The 19,489-nt window shown below is 34.2% G+C and overlaps 1 protein-coding gene across 1 annotated transcript in view; it reads right to left on the bottom strand.

Moving 5' to 3' along the window:
- Nucleotides 1–19,489, bottom strand: part of LOC150098091 (tyrosine-protein kinase Fer-like) — a 222,119-nt gene that overhangs the window by 42,665 nt on the left and 159,965 nt on the right. The window contains exons 12-14 of the mRNA XM_090406102.1: nucleotides 15,811–16,011; nucleotides 9,643–9,819; nucleotides 5,510–5,723 (exon numbers count right to left, since the gene is read on the bottom strand). Of these exons, the coding sequence (XP_090262228.1) occupies nucleotides 5,510–5,723; nucleotides 9,643–9,819; nucleotides 15,811–16,011 (592 nt within the window). The remainder of the gene's footprint in view (nucleotides 1–5,509; nucleotides 5,724–9,642; nucleotides 9,820–15,810; nucleotides 16,012–19,489) is intronic.

Below are 19,489 nucleotides of genomic sequence, written 5' to 3' on the forward strand. Positions count from 1 at the left end.
TAAACAAAGAATTAAGATATAATATGAACATAATTCTGGTCTGGTTTCAAGACCATTTTAAGTGTATACAGTAAGTGACAAAATAAAGTGCAATGAGAGTCACAAGAACAAACTCCATCTACACATCAGCAGAAGTTAAGATTAGTACTATCAATATAAGTGCACCTCACTGAAGAATTAGAGAAGTACCATGTTGATGTAACTGGTGTTACTGAAACAACAAATATATATGTGAGATTCTTCTAAATAAATACAAAATATTATATTTGATCAGGGAAAGGAAGGAGTAGCTTTAATACCAACAGTAAACACCAGGATAATCTTCTTGAATAGCAAACAATATCAAGTAGAATGGTGTGGACAAACATCAGAATGAGAAACTAGACAATGAGATTTATTTCTGCCTATGGTTTTCCAGAAAGTTCTTTTAAAAAGAAATGGAGGAATTTTGTCTGCACAGTTAGCCTAGTGGCTGGGTGCTTCACAACCATATGCCTGGGGAAGGAGTGGCCTAGGTTCAATTCCCGTCGGTGACATGAGGAGCTGAAGGATCTTCCTCAGGTGTGGACGGTAGGGTTTTTTCCTCAGTTTATCATCCCGCAAAGCAGGCAAACCGGCCTTGAGAACTCAACACCGGACATAGGGATGACTACCTTATCCTGTGAATGGTTTGAGGGCCGATGATTAATAAACCCTCGACACTGCAAGGTAAAAGAGGGAAAAAGGAAGTTGAGATGAAGAAATTTTTCAAAGCATTCGAGTAGCAGCTGACATAAAGACAAGATATACAGAAAATTTGGAGAAAGGTAAGAGCCAGTTAGATTTCTGTTTAGGGCATTGACTAGATATTAAACACTATGTTCCAACATAAAGGTGTGCACAAATTTACATGGAGAAAAGGCATAAGAAACATCTCATTAACTATGTTATTGTTGATATCTTCATGCTGGTTCAATTCCCTGTATACTGTACTACTGTGTTTTGAACCAGCATGAAGATAGCAACAATAACATAGTTAATGAGATGTTTCTTATGCCTTCTCTCCATGTAAATTTGTGCACACCTTTATGTTGGAACATAGTGTTTAATATTGACTAGTCAATGCACTAAACAGAAATCTAACTGGCTCTTACCTTTCTCCAAATTTTCTGTATGTCTATTTATTTCCTATTCTGCTATGTATATCTTTGTCTTTATGTCAGCTGCTACTCGAATGCTTTGAAAAATTTCTTTCAAATGATCACTTGAAATGGGGAAGTGATCATTTAGTTCTGAACAAGATTCAAACGATTACATGATTTTAAAAAGTGTATAAGAAAGTGTTAAAAGGAATCAAAGTCAAGCATTTTTCAGAGGTAAAACAGACTTGAACATAAAAATATTATTCAAGAAAAAAATGAGTCAGAAAACAAGAACTTTTGTTTTCTGACAGTGGATCCTGAAGAAAAAGGCAGTGAATCCTGAAGAAAAAAAACACTGCCTGATTCAGAGAGGGATATAGTGAAGTTTCCTGCAAGAATGGAAAAATCAGAACTCAATGATGGACTCAAAAAGTTAGAGACAGTCCTGAAAAAGAAGAAAGTGTTATCAAAAGTTCCTAGCAAATATGTCAGCATATACTCTGAGAGAATACAGAACAAAAGGTAGCTAAGCATAAGTCATGGGAAGAACATAGAAGATATGTTAGGAAGGTGTTTTGGAAAATATTAAAAAAAGCTCAGAATCAAGTGACTAATGAAAATTGAAGATAAAGATGTTCTAGATGTCTGGAGTAAGCACTTTGAACGACTACTATTACATGAAACAAACAGTGACAGAAAATTAGTTGAAAATTTTCAAGAGGAATGCATACCAATACTTGAGGTAAAAAAAAAGTCATCAAAAACTTCAATTATGGAAAGGCAACTGAGTAGATGTTCAACCAGAAATGCTTAAATATCGAGGTATGATTCAGAAGGCCTGGTCAGAGGGTCAAATTCCAGATGACTGTTGTATAGGTATCTATTAAAAAAAAAAAAAAATGAATCAAGCCAAATGTCAGAATTACAGAGGAATTTACCTACTAATTGTTCTGAGTAAGATTTAGAAAATACTCTATTTTCTCAAGTATTAAAAGGCTAAGAAAGATGATAGAAAGAAAGGTTAGAGAAGAACAAGTTGTGTTTATGCCAAACAGAGTTGTCAGGATCAGATCTTCATCAAGAAAAATAGTTGCAAAAAAATGGAATAATAACAATGATCTGTATTTAAGTTTATATAGATCAGAACTAAACTGAATAACTGATGTGGCAACTTTGATATGAAAAATCAGCAATAAAACGACAGCCAATGAAAACAGGCGCAAACATCAACCGCATCCTGAATGGAGAATCTATAGAACAAATAAAACATTTCAGCTATTTAGGCACACTCTTTAGTAATGATGGCAAATTAAATATGGAAATAGACAACATAATTAGAAAGCTGGTATGGCAGGAAGGCAATTGAATAAATTTATATGAATTAAGAGAGAAATTAGTCAAAACGCTAAACTAGTTGTCAATATTCAAGCCAATTTGAACTTATGGATCTGAGAGCCACGTTGTACCATCATTTTATATTGTGGGAAAAAAAGATGAAAGAGTTTGAGAACAGGAACCAAATCCTGAAGAAAATGTTGATTAATTCAGCCAGAGAGGCACGTATGAGTTGCCTGCAAGGATTGAAAAATCAGAATTCCATGGTGGACATGGGAAGTTAAAGAGGCAGTGAAGAAGAAAGCATATCAAAAGTTCCTGGCAAATAAGTCAGCTAAACACTGTGTAAAACTCATCTCATCTTCTTTTTCCCTATTTTACCTTCTGGTGTCGAGAGTTAGTTAATCATCGGACCTCAAACCATTCACAGGATAAGGTGGTAAGCCCTATGTCCATAATGTTAAGTTCTCAAGGCTGGTATGCCTGCTTTGCAGGATGAAAAACCCTACTGTTCAAGTAGGGTTTTTCATGCCCAAGGAAGATCCTTCATCTTCCTTTTCCCTCTTTTACCTTGTGGTGTTGAGGGTTAGTTAATCATCGAACCTCAAACCATTCACAGGATAAGGTGGTAGCTCAATGCTCAGTGTATCCTATGTCCATAATTTTGAGTTCTCAAGGCCTGTTTGCCTGCTTTGCATGATGAAAAACCCTACTGTCCAAGTCCGTTTTTTCATGCCCAAGGAAGATCCTTCAGCTCCTCACATCATCGACAGGAATCCAACCTAGAACACTCCTTCCCCAGGCATATGGTTGCAAAGCGCACAGCCACTAGGCTAACCACACGGATCTGTGTAAAACTAGCTAAACAAAAGTCATGGAAGACTATGGTAAAAACATAGAAAATAATATCAAGAAGGTGGCAAGATATTCTGGAGGTTATCGAAGAAGCTCAGAAATTGAGGAAAGAGTGCTGTAAAAGGAATAAGAGATGATAAAAGTAACATGAAAACTGAAGAAAAAGATGCAATCAGGAATACATATCCGTACTTGAAGTAGAAAAAGCAATCAAAAGCCTGAAATGTGGAAAAGCAGCAGAAGTAGATGATATTCGACAAGAAATGCTCAAATATGGAGATATAAAAGTCTTACAGTGGCTGCACTGCATAGTTCAGAAGGACAAATTCCAGATGATTGGAATAGCGATCTCATAGTACCCAAATACAAAAAGAGAAATAAAACTGAATGTGAGAATTAGAGGTATTTCACTACTGAGTGTTCCTGGTAAGATTTATGCAAGTATACTTGAGAAACGGTTGGGAAGAATAGCTTGGTGAAGAACAAGCTGGATTCAGGCCAAATAGAGGCTGTCAGGATCAGATCTTCACTTTATGACAAATAGTTGAGAAATTATAGGAATATAACAAAGATCTGTATTTAAGTTTTGTAGATCTGGAAAAGGCATATGGCAAGGTGCCAAGAGAGAAGCTATTCAGTACGCTACTGTTATGTGGTGCTGTCAATGGGGCATTATATCATTAGATCTGGAAAAGGCATATGACAAGTGCCAAGATATTCAAAACACTACAATTGTATGGTACCAATGGGGCATTATATCAAGCAATAATTAGTTTTTATTTGAGTTGTAAGTCAGCAGTTAGAACTGAAGATAGTTTAATGTTAAATCTGGTGTCAGACAAGGATGTACATTATCACCTCTGTTATTCATTATCTATATGGATCACATTATAAAGGAAAGTGATATCAAAATTGGGAATGTTAATCTCAGTCTCAGCTCTTTACTTTATGCAGATGATGTTATACTTCTAAATAAATCCACCACAAGTCTGCAAGATTCCTTGACTAAATTGAATAACTGTTGTAATAGATATGGTATGAACATCAGCAATAACAAGACAAAGGCAGAAATTGAAAATATCAACTAAATAGTGAATGGAGAGCTTATAGAACAAGTAAAACATTTCATCTACTTAAACACGATTTTTTTGTGAAGATGGTAAATTAAACATGGAAATAGACAATAGAATCAACAAAGATGGTATGGTAGGAAGTCAATTGAATAAATTTATATGGAATAAGAGAGAAATTAGCTGTATACAACACAGTGTTGAAGCCAATTTTGGCTTATGGATCTGAGAGCTGGGTTAAAAATAAAACACTTGACCAAAGACTAGAGACCGCAGATATGAGAGTCCTGAGAAAGATTAGGAGCATGAACAGATGGCATCAATGGCAATATCATATTAGGAAAGAACTTGGCATTGTTAGAATCCAGGAATGCGTTAGAGCTAATCTCAGGTGGTATGGTCAATTAAACAGAATGAGAGAAGAACGACTATCAAAACAAGTGTTCTCTGCCAGGTTGGCAGGAGGAAGACCAAGATATAGGTGGATTGATACAGTAAGAAGTGCCTTAGAAAACAGAAATATAAGATCTCATAATGTTGTAGTCTTGACAGGTAACAGATTGATTTGGAGGAAAATTGTAGATATAAGTTTTTCATGTAGTACTATCATATCCTGTACACCCCTTGAGTGTACATGTCAGGAATTTGATGAATCAGAGACCTGGGTTAGAAATAAAACATGTGATCAAAGACCACAAATACAAGAATGAACAGATGGCATGAGAGGAGAATCATTAAAAATTAAGATATCAGGAAGAAGCTTAACATTCATTGTTAGTATTCAGGAATGTGTGAACAGAATTAATCTTAGATGGTATGGTCACTTAAACAGGAGGGAGAGGCAGCAAAACTGGTGTTAGATGCTAGGATGGCTGGAGGAAGACCACAATCTAAGTAGACTGATGCAGTTCAAAGTGTTTTAGAAGACTAAAATACAGGATCTGATAATACTGGAATCCTGACAGATAACGGACTAATTTGGAGAGATACTTGTGGCAAGTAGTTTGTCAATAATGTAAACTTTTCATGCAGTATTATCATAGTAATCTGTAACATCTCTTGCATAAATGTTCATAAAGAATAAAAAAAAAAAAAAAAGCAAATATAAAATAATTTTAGAAAACATACCTAACACTAATTCCATAACAATCATGATAGGCTGCTTCTGAACACAAATTCCTATTAATTTTACAATATTGGGATGATCATACTGTTTTAGAATCCGACCTTCTTGAAGAAAACGTTTCTTTTGCTCATCAGGAAGGTTCATCCTACATGTTTTCACAGCAACTCCGACACCTGTATTTCGAAGTACTCCCCTATATACATCACCAAAATTTCCCTGTGCAAGTTAAAAAAAAAAAAAAAATTTAACATCCTACATATAGAACTGTTTAAATCTTTTTCCTTTAAATATAAATGCCACACTTTTTATTATAAACAATCCTAATAATGATATATTTTCTTCTTCATTTACTTTATTAGAATTTATCATTTGTATTACTCATGTTTGGGATGCATCACAATGTTTGGTTAAGTTAAATGGAAATAAGAGATTGAAACTAAGGCCATGAAGTCCATATATTATGCTTAACTTAGCTGTGCATTCTCTTACTGTTTTTTTTTTTTTTTTTTTGCACAGAGAAAGGACATGTCAAATTCAACTTCACTTCAATTTATAAAGGTTCTTCATAGATAGGGTTTGAACTTGTGTGTTTCTAGCTGAAATTCAGATCATCATAATAGAACAAAAACTGATGTATTTATTAAATGAGCTGGTATTTTGCTGAATTCAAAGCAGTATCTTCAAAGTGCATATCAGGAACAAACAGTCACTATGATGAAGTGTATAACAGAATAATTCAAATTTTAACAGGAAATGCAATGATATTTTTGGTGCTGACAAACTACATTCAAAAACATGAAATGAGATATCAAACTACTAACTGGCAATGGAAAGTTGTGCAGAGTATGCATACTACTACTGCGTGCATGCATTATCATGGCTTCCATAGGTGGAACTAATATTTCCTTTATTGGAAACTACTACAAATTATTGAGTATACAAAACAGACTACTCTTTATTCTTATCACTAATGAATCATTACTGAAAAATATTTTAATAAAGAAAACATATGCATAATATTATAAATAATAAAATAGCATAAATGTGCTAAAATTAAAATAATTTAAGAAAAATTAGTTTTTTTCCACATTCACTGAAGATTTCTTCAGAAACTACGAGTATATCTAATACAACTTATAACATAAATGTCAGTATACTCTGGGGAACTCCCATACGTTTTCAAAGGAACCCTGGTTCTGCAGAACAGTTTTAGAAATGCTGGTCTGCAGGATTCTATTGGTATTACACACTGCAAGGATGCCAAATTAATTTGATAAGTAGGTGTTCATTATGGTCACATCTAAAATTTTAATTTTGATCTTCTAGGACACATAACTATATCAATACCCAGATCTTGGTCTTCCATTCCCCCCCCCCCCCCCACACACACCTAGGCTTCAAATATTTGTTTGGAAATGGACATTTTTAAAACTTGTTATATTTATAATTCAAATATTTCATGATATGTACCTTCGAGGGGTGTTCAGGCTACTACGATGACATGATTAAGTTTACATTATTAATAATATCCTATCAACAATTTTCCTCCAAATTAGTCTAGTACTTTTTCACTATATTAAGGAAATTACAACATACTAGGATATACATTAAAATAAATTTTAATATATTTCTACGGCAACGTCACGTTGCCATTTTCAAGAACTTAAGTACAAGACACGTGCACGTAGGCACAGCACAACAATAACTGAGGAAGAAGTACTTCTTCTTCTTCCTCACTTATTGTTGTGCCGTGTCTTGTACTTAAGTTCTTGAAAATGGCAACGTGATGTTGCCGAAATATAGAAATATATTAAAATTTATTTTAATGTATATCCTAGTATGTTGTAATTTCCTTAAATAATATAGTGAAAATGCATAACCAACGTCTAAGCCTTTCCACGAGAATTAGTCTAGTACTTGTCAGCACTCCAATATTGTTATATCTAACATTTCATTCTTCTAAAGCAGTTCTCATTGAATCAATCAACCTAGACCTTGGTCTTCCTCTGGATCTCTTTCCTGCCAACTTGGCATCGAACATCTATTTTAGTAACCTTTCGTTACCCATTCTTGAATGCAAACAATGTCTAGTTCCTTCCTAATGTCTTTTTCAATATGATTCTGCCAATGAATCTGTTCAAGCCCCTAATTTTTCTCTGACTCTTATACCCATGGTCTCTAATCTTTGATCAAATTTGATCAATTTATTTCTAACCCAACTCTCAGATCCAACAGATTGAAGTCAATAGAATATAATTTGGGAGCTCAGCTGACCCATAAATAATATGATCGTGCAACACAAGCCTCCATAACTCAATTGATATAGACGACGCCTTTTGGTCAGAAAGACCTGAGTTCGATTCCCATCTGTGATATGAGGGACCTTATCTGGTCTCTCTCTCGATGAAAGGTGAGTTAGCTGGTCTCCTATGGAGGCAGGGTTTTTTTTCACCAGGAAACTCAGGTTTTTTAATCCCTCAGAACAGACAAACTGGCCACATGAACACACATGAATTACAGTCAGGAATACTTAAGATGGTTCCTCCAGCTATACCAGTCCCAAGCCGGGATAAAAATGGGGGGAGATTGAGATGTGCCATACCTTTCCATAAAGGGAACTCATGGCCGTTGCATCATCATACGAAATAAAATGGTGCAACATGAAATAATTATATATATATGGGGGGATCTGGAAAGTTCTGATAAATATTAGAACAAAAGATTATATTAAAGCAATTAATATAACCACAAGAAAGACATACTAGTAGCAGAATTATGAAGATAACTTATATCCTAGTATGTTCTTTTTTGTGATTATATCAGTTGCTTTAATATAATTTTTTGTTCTAATGTTTATCAGAACTTTCCAGAACCCCTTCCCCCTCATACATATATAAAATACGATTTTGTATAAGTCATGGAATGACAGTATTTACATACTACATAAAACTTATGGTGCCGGTTGGCCATCCTAGCTTTTTTCTAAAACAGTGTTCCCCAGATTTAGGTTAAGTTAGGTCTAGCTACTCACTGATGAAGCCTCAAAAAAGGCTGAAACCGGTCTGGGTAGTGACCTCTCTCCATAATGTAATAACAGCATATATTTCCTAGGAAATGTGTTTTTACATTATGGAAAATACCTAAGAATAGCGATCTGAACTTCTTCCTCCACCTTTGCAACGAGCAGCCCAGTATTGTACTACGTACTAGGATCACTTGCATTGGCTAATGCTAGTGTTCGCCGATACTTTATAGTTTACTATATTCGGCAAGAAACTCTCTGATTCCAATCTTTGAGTTTCTTATTCAGTTTTAAAACTATGTGGGATTTAATATCCCCTTAATTTAAGTAATGTTTTCATTGCCAAAATGAAGCTTATTAGCTCTTTATACTTAAGTAAATTATAAAGGCATTTATTTTTTAACATTCCCATTATAATAAATTACAAACATGTGAAACAAATTTTGAAAATCATTAATTACATTTTTAGTTATGAGTTCAATATAGTAAAAATAAAAATGATGAAATTTTCAATAAAACAATGAGATTAATGACAGAGTTCAGCTGAACAATTTGAACCTCAACTTTTAATATGAACAGTTCAAACTATCTAGATGATGTGGCATGATCGCATTCCAACACTAATGGATGTCAATCAACACATCCCAAGAGACATTTTATTTAAAACATCCTTTCAGTTTTTTAAATTATAGAATAGACCTGTCCTTATCTGAAATGATACAAAAACAAAAAGCAAAAAAATTTGACAAATGATAACTAACACTAGGTTTAATAGATCATAATATAGATAGTTAAACCTACTAGTTTAACTATAACTACACACAGTTTCACCACATATGCTAGTAGCTTTTTCTGTATTAAGAAGAACAAAAAAAAATACAATAAGCAGTACACATAAATGATTATATAACTAATAATCAAACATGTAGGAACCATTATACAAAAGTAAAGTAATAAATAAATAAAAAAGTGCCATGTTAATACCTTTCACATACTCCTGGGAGGTAAGTGCACTACACTTAGGAAAACAATTTTAAGCATCAAGCACAATTTACAGATGCATATTTAAAAATCAAGCATCAAAATGGAGCTAAGGGGAAGAGGATTACTTACTCTTCCAATTTTTTCTACTAGTTCTACATCATCATTGTTAAGTTCCCATCTTTCTCTTAATACTGGATTCTTGAGAATGGCTCCAGATCTGCTTGTCACAGGAAGTCCAGAATGGTACTGGTATAAAATCAATTCTTGAACTGAAGGAAACACTGGACCTTCAAACCTAAACTTTCCCTAGCCAAGGAAACCAAACCATTCTTTTAATATTAGACAAAGCTTTGCATAATTTCTGATATGCATTATTTAAAAACTTACAGGAAAACTCATGCAACTAATAAACAAAACTTTTCTATTATGCTCCCCACCTAGGTATACAACTAATAGTTGTTGAGTTACCTAAACAATTGTTAGTTGTGCATACTACAAGCTTATGTTTGTAGAGTGTTTTTGTTTGCTCATTCTAGTGTCTCTTCCCAATTTATATTTAAATTATTAAAACAAGAAGTTATCTTGAGGTGGAATAAATAGTAGCTTGAACAGAAGTGAATGAAGTACTGAGGAAAAAAAAGTCAAACTATAAAAAGGTAGAGAGGAATGGAATTATAATCTGAGAGACCCCCCCCCCCATGGGAGTCAAGGATTCATTGAATGAGACCATACATCACATGCACCAGCTGCCATACCTTCTATTAAACTCATTCACACCAGATGCTCAATATTTTAACAGGAAAACTAAGACTTAATCACTGCTCTGTGAAAAAAAAAAAATCTAGCTCTATCAGTTTCTTAACTGTGCACAAACTCAACTTTCAGGGACACCTCCCTCTTCTTTCCCCACCTTCCAATATAATGAAAAATTTCAGCAGACAATAACCTATAACAGCAATTTTCAACCGGTGTGCTGTGAAGCAAGATTTTGATATAAGAGAATAAAAATTGATGTAAAAGAAGTTTTTTGGCACATTTTACTTACAAAGTATATGAGAGGAGTCAATGTTTATACTGCATCAAAACGGAATTGTTAACGGTATATAAAATTTATGATTATATTGGTATAATATAGATTTATTATACCTGTTATTATAGATATGCATCGTTGTATGTTTACGGGTTCCTTCAGTTGTGCAACAATTATAGCATATGCTGGGCTAGCACTGTATAAAGATGAGACAGGTTTAATCAGTGAACAAATGAAATCTTTGACATTTTTCTGAGACAGGTTTAATCAGTGAACAAATGAAATCTTTGACATTCATCTGACACAGATGAATCAGTTTCAATTCTATAAGATCTGTTTTGCTATGTTTCAACGCTGTTGAATTTTAGTGAAACCCACAAGTGCTGCACTTTTAAAACATTACGAGACCAGTAATTTCAAGTGATACTTGTATTTTCTTTTAACTGGTAAGAGTTAATTCATTATTTTTTTTTTATACAAGGATCCATAAATTAATTATTTTTTTATAAGGACAATAAATTAAAAATACTAAGAAATTATATACTTGGTTTAATCCTTTATCCAAGTGTGTGCATACTTTGGTTGCTTACACTTGGATAAAGGATTAAACCAAGTATATAATTTCTTGGTATCTTTAATTTATAGTATAACGAAGTGGAAAAACTTCCAACAGCATGGACAAGTCTCTAATAAAATGAAAATTAGATAACAGTGAAGTAGTAAGTGACAAATAATCAACAAACGACAAATAATCTCCTTTGTACTGGCAGACAATGTCTGCCAGTACAAAGGAGATTATTTGTCGTTTAGCTTTATTTCAAGTGAAGATAATTCACCACATCCCACATGTGTTGTATGTGGCAAATCAAGCAATGGTTCCTAGCAAAATGAAGAGACATCTGCAGTCAAAACACTTCCACTTGTGCAAGAAACCAGTGGAATATTTCAAAAGACTTGTACTCAATAAAACTTTCCAGGCAAAAAAATGGACCAAATTTGTGACAATATCGGAAAAAGTGCAAGAAGCAAGTTATGTTGTTGCTGAAATAGTTGCCAAAAAGATGAAATCTCACATAATCACCGAATCTGTAATTTTATTAACATGCTATAAAAATATCATGTTTGGCGAGGAATATGAAAAGGAGGTTTTAAAAATCACTATGTCAGATAACACCATAAGGCGATGTATTCAGGTTATGTCTCAAGATATTGAGCTGCAAGTGATAGCTCACATTAAAGAAGTCGACATGTTTGCTATTCAGCTGGATGAATCAATTGACGTCACTGGAAAAGCTCGACTTCTAGCATTCAGTAGATCTGTTTATAATACAGATATCATAAAACAGTTTTTGTCAACCACTCCTGGAAACAAAAGAGCCAAGACATTTTTGATATTGATAATTATTTCAATTCTCACAACTTGTCCTATCATGTATTTAGTATTTGTACAGATGGTGCTTGCTCTATGTCAAGAAGTGTAAAAGGATTTGCTGGCTCAACAAAAGAACCCCAGAATTGTTTTTATTGACTGTTCAGAGAAGTACTAGATGAGACGGTCAAAATCGTTAATTATATCAAAAGTAGACCATTACAATCGAGATTGTTTGCGGCGCTATGTTCCTCAATGAAAGCTTCTCACACGCAGCTGCTAATGCATACAGAAGTGAGGTGGTTATTTGACAGGAGAGTTCTTTCAAGGTTCTATGAACTAAAAGTGGAGTTTCTAGCTTTTTTGACAACTCAACGATCTGAGTTAGCTGATTTTCTTAGTGACGAGCTACTGTACAATAAGGTTGCATTCTTTGCTTATTTTTTACAAGCTTTGAACACTATTAATAAAAGTATGCAAGAAAAGCATGAAAATATTCTTACTTGTACTGACAAAATGAATGCTTTCAAAGAAAAACTAATGCTTTGGAAAGCAGGAATCAGAAGAGAAAAGTTTGAGCTGACAAAAGGTTGCAGACTGGATAAAAATCTTACAGATCTGATTTTACAAGTTTAATATTGCTTAGCAAGAATATTGCAAAGTATTTTTCCTCACTTGATGTATCATCTTTGGGTAAGAGATTTGTTTGTCTTAAATGCATGTCAGTTAGCAAATTTAAACACTGCAGAATACGACAAGCCAAGGGAAATAAGAAACAACAGAGGATAAAAACTTAAACATTCTACAACAGACACTATTTCATTCTGGTTATCTCTTCGAAGTGAATATCCCATTATCACAAAAAAAGGCAATTGAAGCACCTCTTCCTTTCTCCACTTCATATCCGTATGAAGCTAGCTTTTCTGCAATGAACATTATAAAAACAAGAATAGCTCATGGCTTGAAACCTTGAAAGAAGATTTAGGGTATGCCTATCTACAATCTGACATCACACAAGGGACATAATGAAACAATGCCAAGCTCAGGTGTCTCACTGATTAAAAAATATATTTATGTTACATGCATGTATATTAGAAAAAATTACTAAATAATTAATGTCATAAATAACTTTGATAATTCTTTTGCATTTCATCATGGGGTTTTCAAAAAGAGGGCTGGTTCATAAAGTGGCTTGCAATGGGTTTAGTCTTTATTTGAAACAGTCAATATATTTCTAAATACTTGAATGGCATGCCATAGAATTTTAGTAATTAGTTTTAGTGTATCTCGTAAGATTAAAAAAGGTTGAAAATCACTGTCCTATAATCATTCAGAAGTTTATAGATCTCTATCAAATTACCCTGCTTTCTTCTATTTACAAAAGTCTGCAGTCCAAAATACTCTCACTATCCTCATAATCAAACTCTTCTTTGCATTCTTTCCATGCTTCTTTATCTCATCTGCACACAGTCCAGATGTGGTCATATCAAGGCCTTGTAAAGAGGCAAAAAGACTTCCTTAATCTGACATGTCAATTTTCATATCAACATTGAAATTATCCTCACAGTTGTATTTGCAATTTTTGCTATGCAGCCTTTGAACTTCAAATTCTTATCCACCATAACACTGAAATGACAGCCATTTATCGTTTTATTACATTTCCAGCCTATTCAAATCATTCTGTAAGTGCAGTATAGTAGCATCCCTGATTGCCTATTCAAACTGTAGATATTTCAGATTCAAAACTGTACACTACAGAATGTACTCACGATTCTGACATTTGTTTTACTAGGCTGGTATAAGTGTTACATGTAATAATTGACTGTAACCATTTTCTGTACACATTAATGGCATTTTTTTTGCCATAAGATGAAAAATAAAAAAAGAAAGCATTTCATTATGAAAAATTCCTTTATTTTGTCCTGCCATTAACAACAAACTATAATTATACAAGTATATTTGTAGATTTAGCCTATATCTCTATTTAAAATTACAGCTGCACTGCACATACTGTATGAAACTACATGTTACATGCTGCTTAATAGTGCTGGCTTTGAAATGCAGCTACAAATGAGTTATTATAGTTAAGTATTCTCCTGAGTGTGCAGGATTATCATACCTCTTATCCATGTTTCTCTAACTCTGTTGTAAGCTTCACACACACACACATTTTAGTGGACAGAAAAGCACTTCATGGTGACTGTTAGAAAGGTTAATGTAAAGTCCTACTTAATTACAAAAGCTGCTGCCATATAAATACACATATATACATACACATCAGTACACTTACACAATATTCTTCAAAGATGTCTGAACAATGTGGAAGAAAAATAAGTGCAAAGTGCAGATTTTGAAGTGATAGAGAAGTGTAGAATTCAGAATAGCCAGTGAGAGCAGCCAAAGCTGCTAATCAACTAAAACTTGTATTTCTGAATTTAGTAATTAATAAGGATTTATTTCTAGACATACTAATCACACATCTTTCATATGGTTCAAACATGAGGTGATGCTGCTAAAACTTCTTTAAAAATATTATATACTGCTCAGTAGGAAAGAAATCAATTAATGATTCCTGTCTCACTCTACTATCAAAACACACAATACTCATTTTTCAGATGAAAAATGTCCAGTTCCTCAGGCATGTTCAAATGAACTTGATTCTACAGTTTGTTCTCACTACAGCAAACTTACACAGATCAAAAGGAAACAGTTTCTAATAGTGGTTTGCTATAGTGAATTTCCATTAACACATCAGGTGGAAACTTACTTGACTGAGTATCCATCCTTTCTACAACAGAAGAGCACATTTTTATATATTCATCAAAGTATATGGCATGCCAGTTTCATTTTTTGTTCCCCTAGGATACAAAGAACCTTTATCAGGATTTGTTCAAATGAAAGTAAGTTAGCCTATCTGCATAATACACTATGCAGATAGTTTAATTACTCTATCACAGCTTTAATCAAAATGTCGAGTTACTTGGCATTGACCAATCAGTCAACATGCAAGGGAAAATGGACAAAGAGTTGACAGCATACAGTCAGCTCTCACTACAGCAAAGTCATACAGACCCTAGAAATAGTTCATTGTAGTGGATAGTTTGAGTAAATTGTGGTGCCAGGCACTTTGTTCAGGATTTTTCAGTAGTTTATAGTGAGAAACTTTGTTATAATGAGAGTCAATTGTTTTTATGTCACTCCCACCCATGAAAGGTTGTAAACTTATAGTACATTTGTACTATGGGTGGACTAAGGAATTTTTTCTTTATTAAAATATTTTGGATTTATTTATTTTTGTACATAGAATCCTCACTCTAGAAACCAAATATAGAACTTTTTCAAGCAGGGAAATGATTTCATGCTAGGCAATGAAATTCATCTCCTACTAAGAACAATCATAAACATCCATGCTCATCGTGGTATTCAAGCCTGCTGGTTGGAAAATAGATACATTAACCACTCTTGCACATTCAGCTAACTAGTGACTCATTGTTTTCATTTATCTATTTTGAATGAATGTCTAGAATACATCCAGCTGACGACTTCTTTGTATATTATCCCAGGGCCGTACTTACACTTTTCCAGAGGCTGGCAGGGCCCGATGCACTAGTCCTCCTCATTGTTTGGGGCACTTAAATTGGCCCCAATTTTTGAGTGTCCCAGCTAGAGCCTCATACGCCTGTGCATAAGTACGGCCCTGTCCAATCCTTTGTTTACTAATAGTTAACTATAAATATAAATCACCTTGGAGATTAATCAAAATAATGTTCCAATGACACAGAATTATAAAAACCTTCTCTGTTTAATATAATGTTTTCAATCTGTAATGAGAAATATCTAAAATACAAATTGAAACTGTGAATTCCAACAATGAAATAAAAAAATAAAATATACTCACATCAGTTGTAGTTTGAATAATGAAATGCCTATGACCTTGCCAACACACTGACAATACAATCTGTTTCTCATCATTTCTATGGGTCTCTCGTACTAAATAATCTCCATCTTCTTTCAAAAGGCGAACAACTTCTTCTCTGGGTAAAACACCATGAAACCAATCTTCATCTTGAAGGCTGCTATAACTAGGATTGAGTGTTATCTAAATATTAAAATGATGTCTATCAGCAGTTTAATTCAAAGCACACATGCACACACACACACAGTAAAAGTCCATTAATTGTGTATACTGAATTTTGATGTACCTTATACAATATTCATATTGTAAAAGTTATCAGAAATAGTTATCAAGGTCACTAAACTGACCGTAAATACTCTAAGCATTTCAAAAAAAAAAAGTTTCCCCATATTTTAAGATTGGCAACATTAGCAGCCAAACCAAAGCAGAGATGGCAGCAATGACAAAGTGCTTAAAGTCTCACTACAGCAGATAGACCTCTCGAAGCTGTAAACTAGACATTATGAAAAAGAAAAAAAAAAGAAGTTAACTTTGCAAATTTTGTTCCCAGTAGACTCATGCCAAAATCAATGAATAGGTGCTCAAATTCCTGAGTAACCTCTGTCAGCCATTTTTCTGTCCCCTGTGCCTCTCCACCATTAAACAGTTCCTAAACTTTGCAAGAACATGGAACAACAGCTTATCATGCTTGACGAAATCATGCTCCACAAATGGTAAAAAAGCTCGAGGCACTCCACAATCAGTGTCTCAAAGATAACATGTTGCGTGACCTCATTGCTTCATCAGTATAAGACACGATCAAGACGGAAAATAAAAAGTACAGAGCCATTATCCCTAATGTAATACTAAATGACGACATTTGCAAGCTCGCTGAACATGTAACTTTAATCCCAAGAAAATTGTCAGGTGTCACTGCTTTGGGCCTATGATTACATGGAGAGAGAGAGAAAGAGATGAAATAAACTTCCCATGCTTAATAAAAGTGACCTGCGATATCCCAACAAGCAGATCTGCATTCATATTGGCTGTGAACAATAAGTTAGAAGGCATCAGTCCCACATCACGTGTACAAACCCAGCTAGAAATGACTTGTGCACAGTGGGAAAAAAAAAAAAAAAGCAGTAGCAGCAATTACGAAAAGAACTAATTTCATCAAAGTGGAGAAAAAGCATGGAAAATCAATTATAAAAAAGGGACGCATCCTCACTAGTGAGAAAATCAAACTGTACATAACCAGGGTGGAATCCTGATCCCAAACACTGCATAGGGAACGTGTAGGACCCATGTGGTCAAAAGCAAACTTCTTAGAACCTTCTGGATCTATTTCACAAATATATATGAAGCCTCAATTTCTAACCTTAATGATGTTCACTTTCACCTCCAGTCTGCAAAACCTCACCTACTCTTCATGATAAACTCAAATTTCGACCTATTCAAACACTACTGATATCTGCTTTTCCAACTACACACTCCAACTTCTTTTGCCTCACAGGTGGGTGGGAGTCTGCAGATCACTCCAATATACCATACCAGAGAGTATTCAACTTGGAATCTCCTTTGGTTAAAAATCACCTACCTTATTCATATGCTGTCTCTACCACTTTCCTAATGGCAATAACCACTCTGAACCCTTCAATTACCTTTCCTTAAATGTTGATTTTCTTCAACCCAACTTTCCTAACAGTAAAATCATCGTCCTCAGACTACACTGCTCACAACATCAGTTGGCTGCCATCTTCCAACTGCAAATTTCAAGCTAGTAGAGAGGCTGAAACACACAATCTCTCACAAATTGTTCACATACCCACCAGAATAACCCCAACTTCCCAAACATCCTGGATATCTTCCTCACTAGTGATCCATCTAAGTAAGCTATCAATGATGTTTGTCCACTAGGTAGCTCAGACCATAATCTAGTGCAGATCTCTTCCCCATGGAATAGCACATAACACAACCACACATCTATGCATGTGACATTACAAGAAAGCCAAGTATAGAACTTTTGCAACTTCTACACTTCATTTCCTTGGTTAGATTGCTGTTGAACATCTATGAGATGAAAGAAATACAAATGATGAAAGTGTGAATCAGAAGAAAAGTAATATGGAAGTGGTGAAGGTGATGTGGTGGCTTTAATGAGTAAAATATTTGAGTACGTGGATTCTTTCACAGGTTTGTGGAGTGTCCCCCCCCCTCACAAATACAGTATAGCTGACAGGTGGATGAGGGCGAACATAATAGAAATGTACAAGTTACTTAATGGATTTTATACAATGGATGCTAAAAAAATATTTCAATACATGAAACAAAAGAACAAGGGAGGTCATCCTGGAAGTTGTATAAGAGTGTAGTTAGCAAAGGTATAAAAGACTAGAATTTTGATTAGAGAGCAGTGAATAACTGAAATAAGTTGCAAGAACTGGTCAAGACAGCTATGTCAGTTAATAGATCTTTAAATTTGTTCATTGATATTGTGTGAATAATGATTGGTGTAGATCAGTGCTTCCCAAACTTCTGAATGTCAGGGTGCCCTTTGCAAAAATAAAAATATTTCACCCCCCGCCTCGAAAAAAAATCTTAATAGAGAGATATATTATAATATTTATTATATTTATATTCAATATAAAACATACACAGCGAATATTGCAAAAATCAAATGCATATATTACATTTTTTGCCTCTTACTGTTTGGTTCTGAAGATTATGCGGGCTGTTCTGGTAAAATATGAAATACTGTCCTTTTTTTTAGTCTGTTTCTGCTTCTTCTGATTGTTTGCAGGAATTTTTTTTTATTTTTTATCAGCCACTTATCCATCTCAGGGTTAAATTTTTTAACATAGAATAGATCAAATAATATCACCACTTACCGATACTGGCACACCACAGACTGATAACATGAAATTAGTGAATACTACCTGAATAAGGGAATCCATGGACCAGGAACATTTTTCTCTTTTGTGACTTTTCTCCATTTAAGGTAATTAAGCTTAACACGAAACAGACAGCAAAGGCAGGTTATTAAAACATGCATATGATTGATGCAGTATTAACAAAAGATCGCGCAACCGAAAGATAAAAGCATAGCTGACAACTGAGTTGAAATGCTAACTCTCTTCAACCGAATTCCATATGTGAAACTGCCATAACATTCATTATATATATATATATTACTTAGTTTTAACACTTTTACGAATTTTATTGCTGCCTTGGGAAATCAAACTCACACACATCTAATTAATAACAATAGTTTTTAGTTAGATACTGTGTTTGCCCATGCAACATATGGTTTTGTTTCAGTCTATACAGCATAGTTTCTGTATGAGGGGACATGTGATTCATTAATTAGTGTTTTTATCCCAGTTGTCTCTAATTGCACTATTTGTTGAGAAATATATTACACATACTCCTCATACCTTATTCACTGGCATAATAAAAGTACTTGTTTTTATTGCCTCTGCAGTATAGTGGCTGTTAGGGAGGTAGGGAGGGCATGTTGTTTACCACTGCAAGCGAGTTACTATCTCCCCACATGAACTTGTTTAAGCTTTTTTTCATGTGTGAAGTATATGCGAAACTTTTATTGGTAACAGAAAACTAGCTCAGATGACAGTGATAATGTGTATATAAAGTCAATATCAACAGTCCCTGATTACGAATGCAT

This window comes from Typopeltis vanoorti, chromosome 16 (genome assembly GCF_054136105.1).
Source record: "Typopeltis vanoorti isolate ZY-2024b chromosome 16, IOZ_Tvanoo_1.0, whole genome shotgun sequence".
NCBI classification, from domain to species: Eukaryota; Metazoa; Arthropoda; class Arachnida; order Uropygi; family Thelyphonidae; genus Typopeltis; species Typopeltis vanoorti.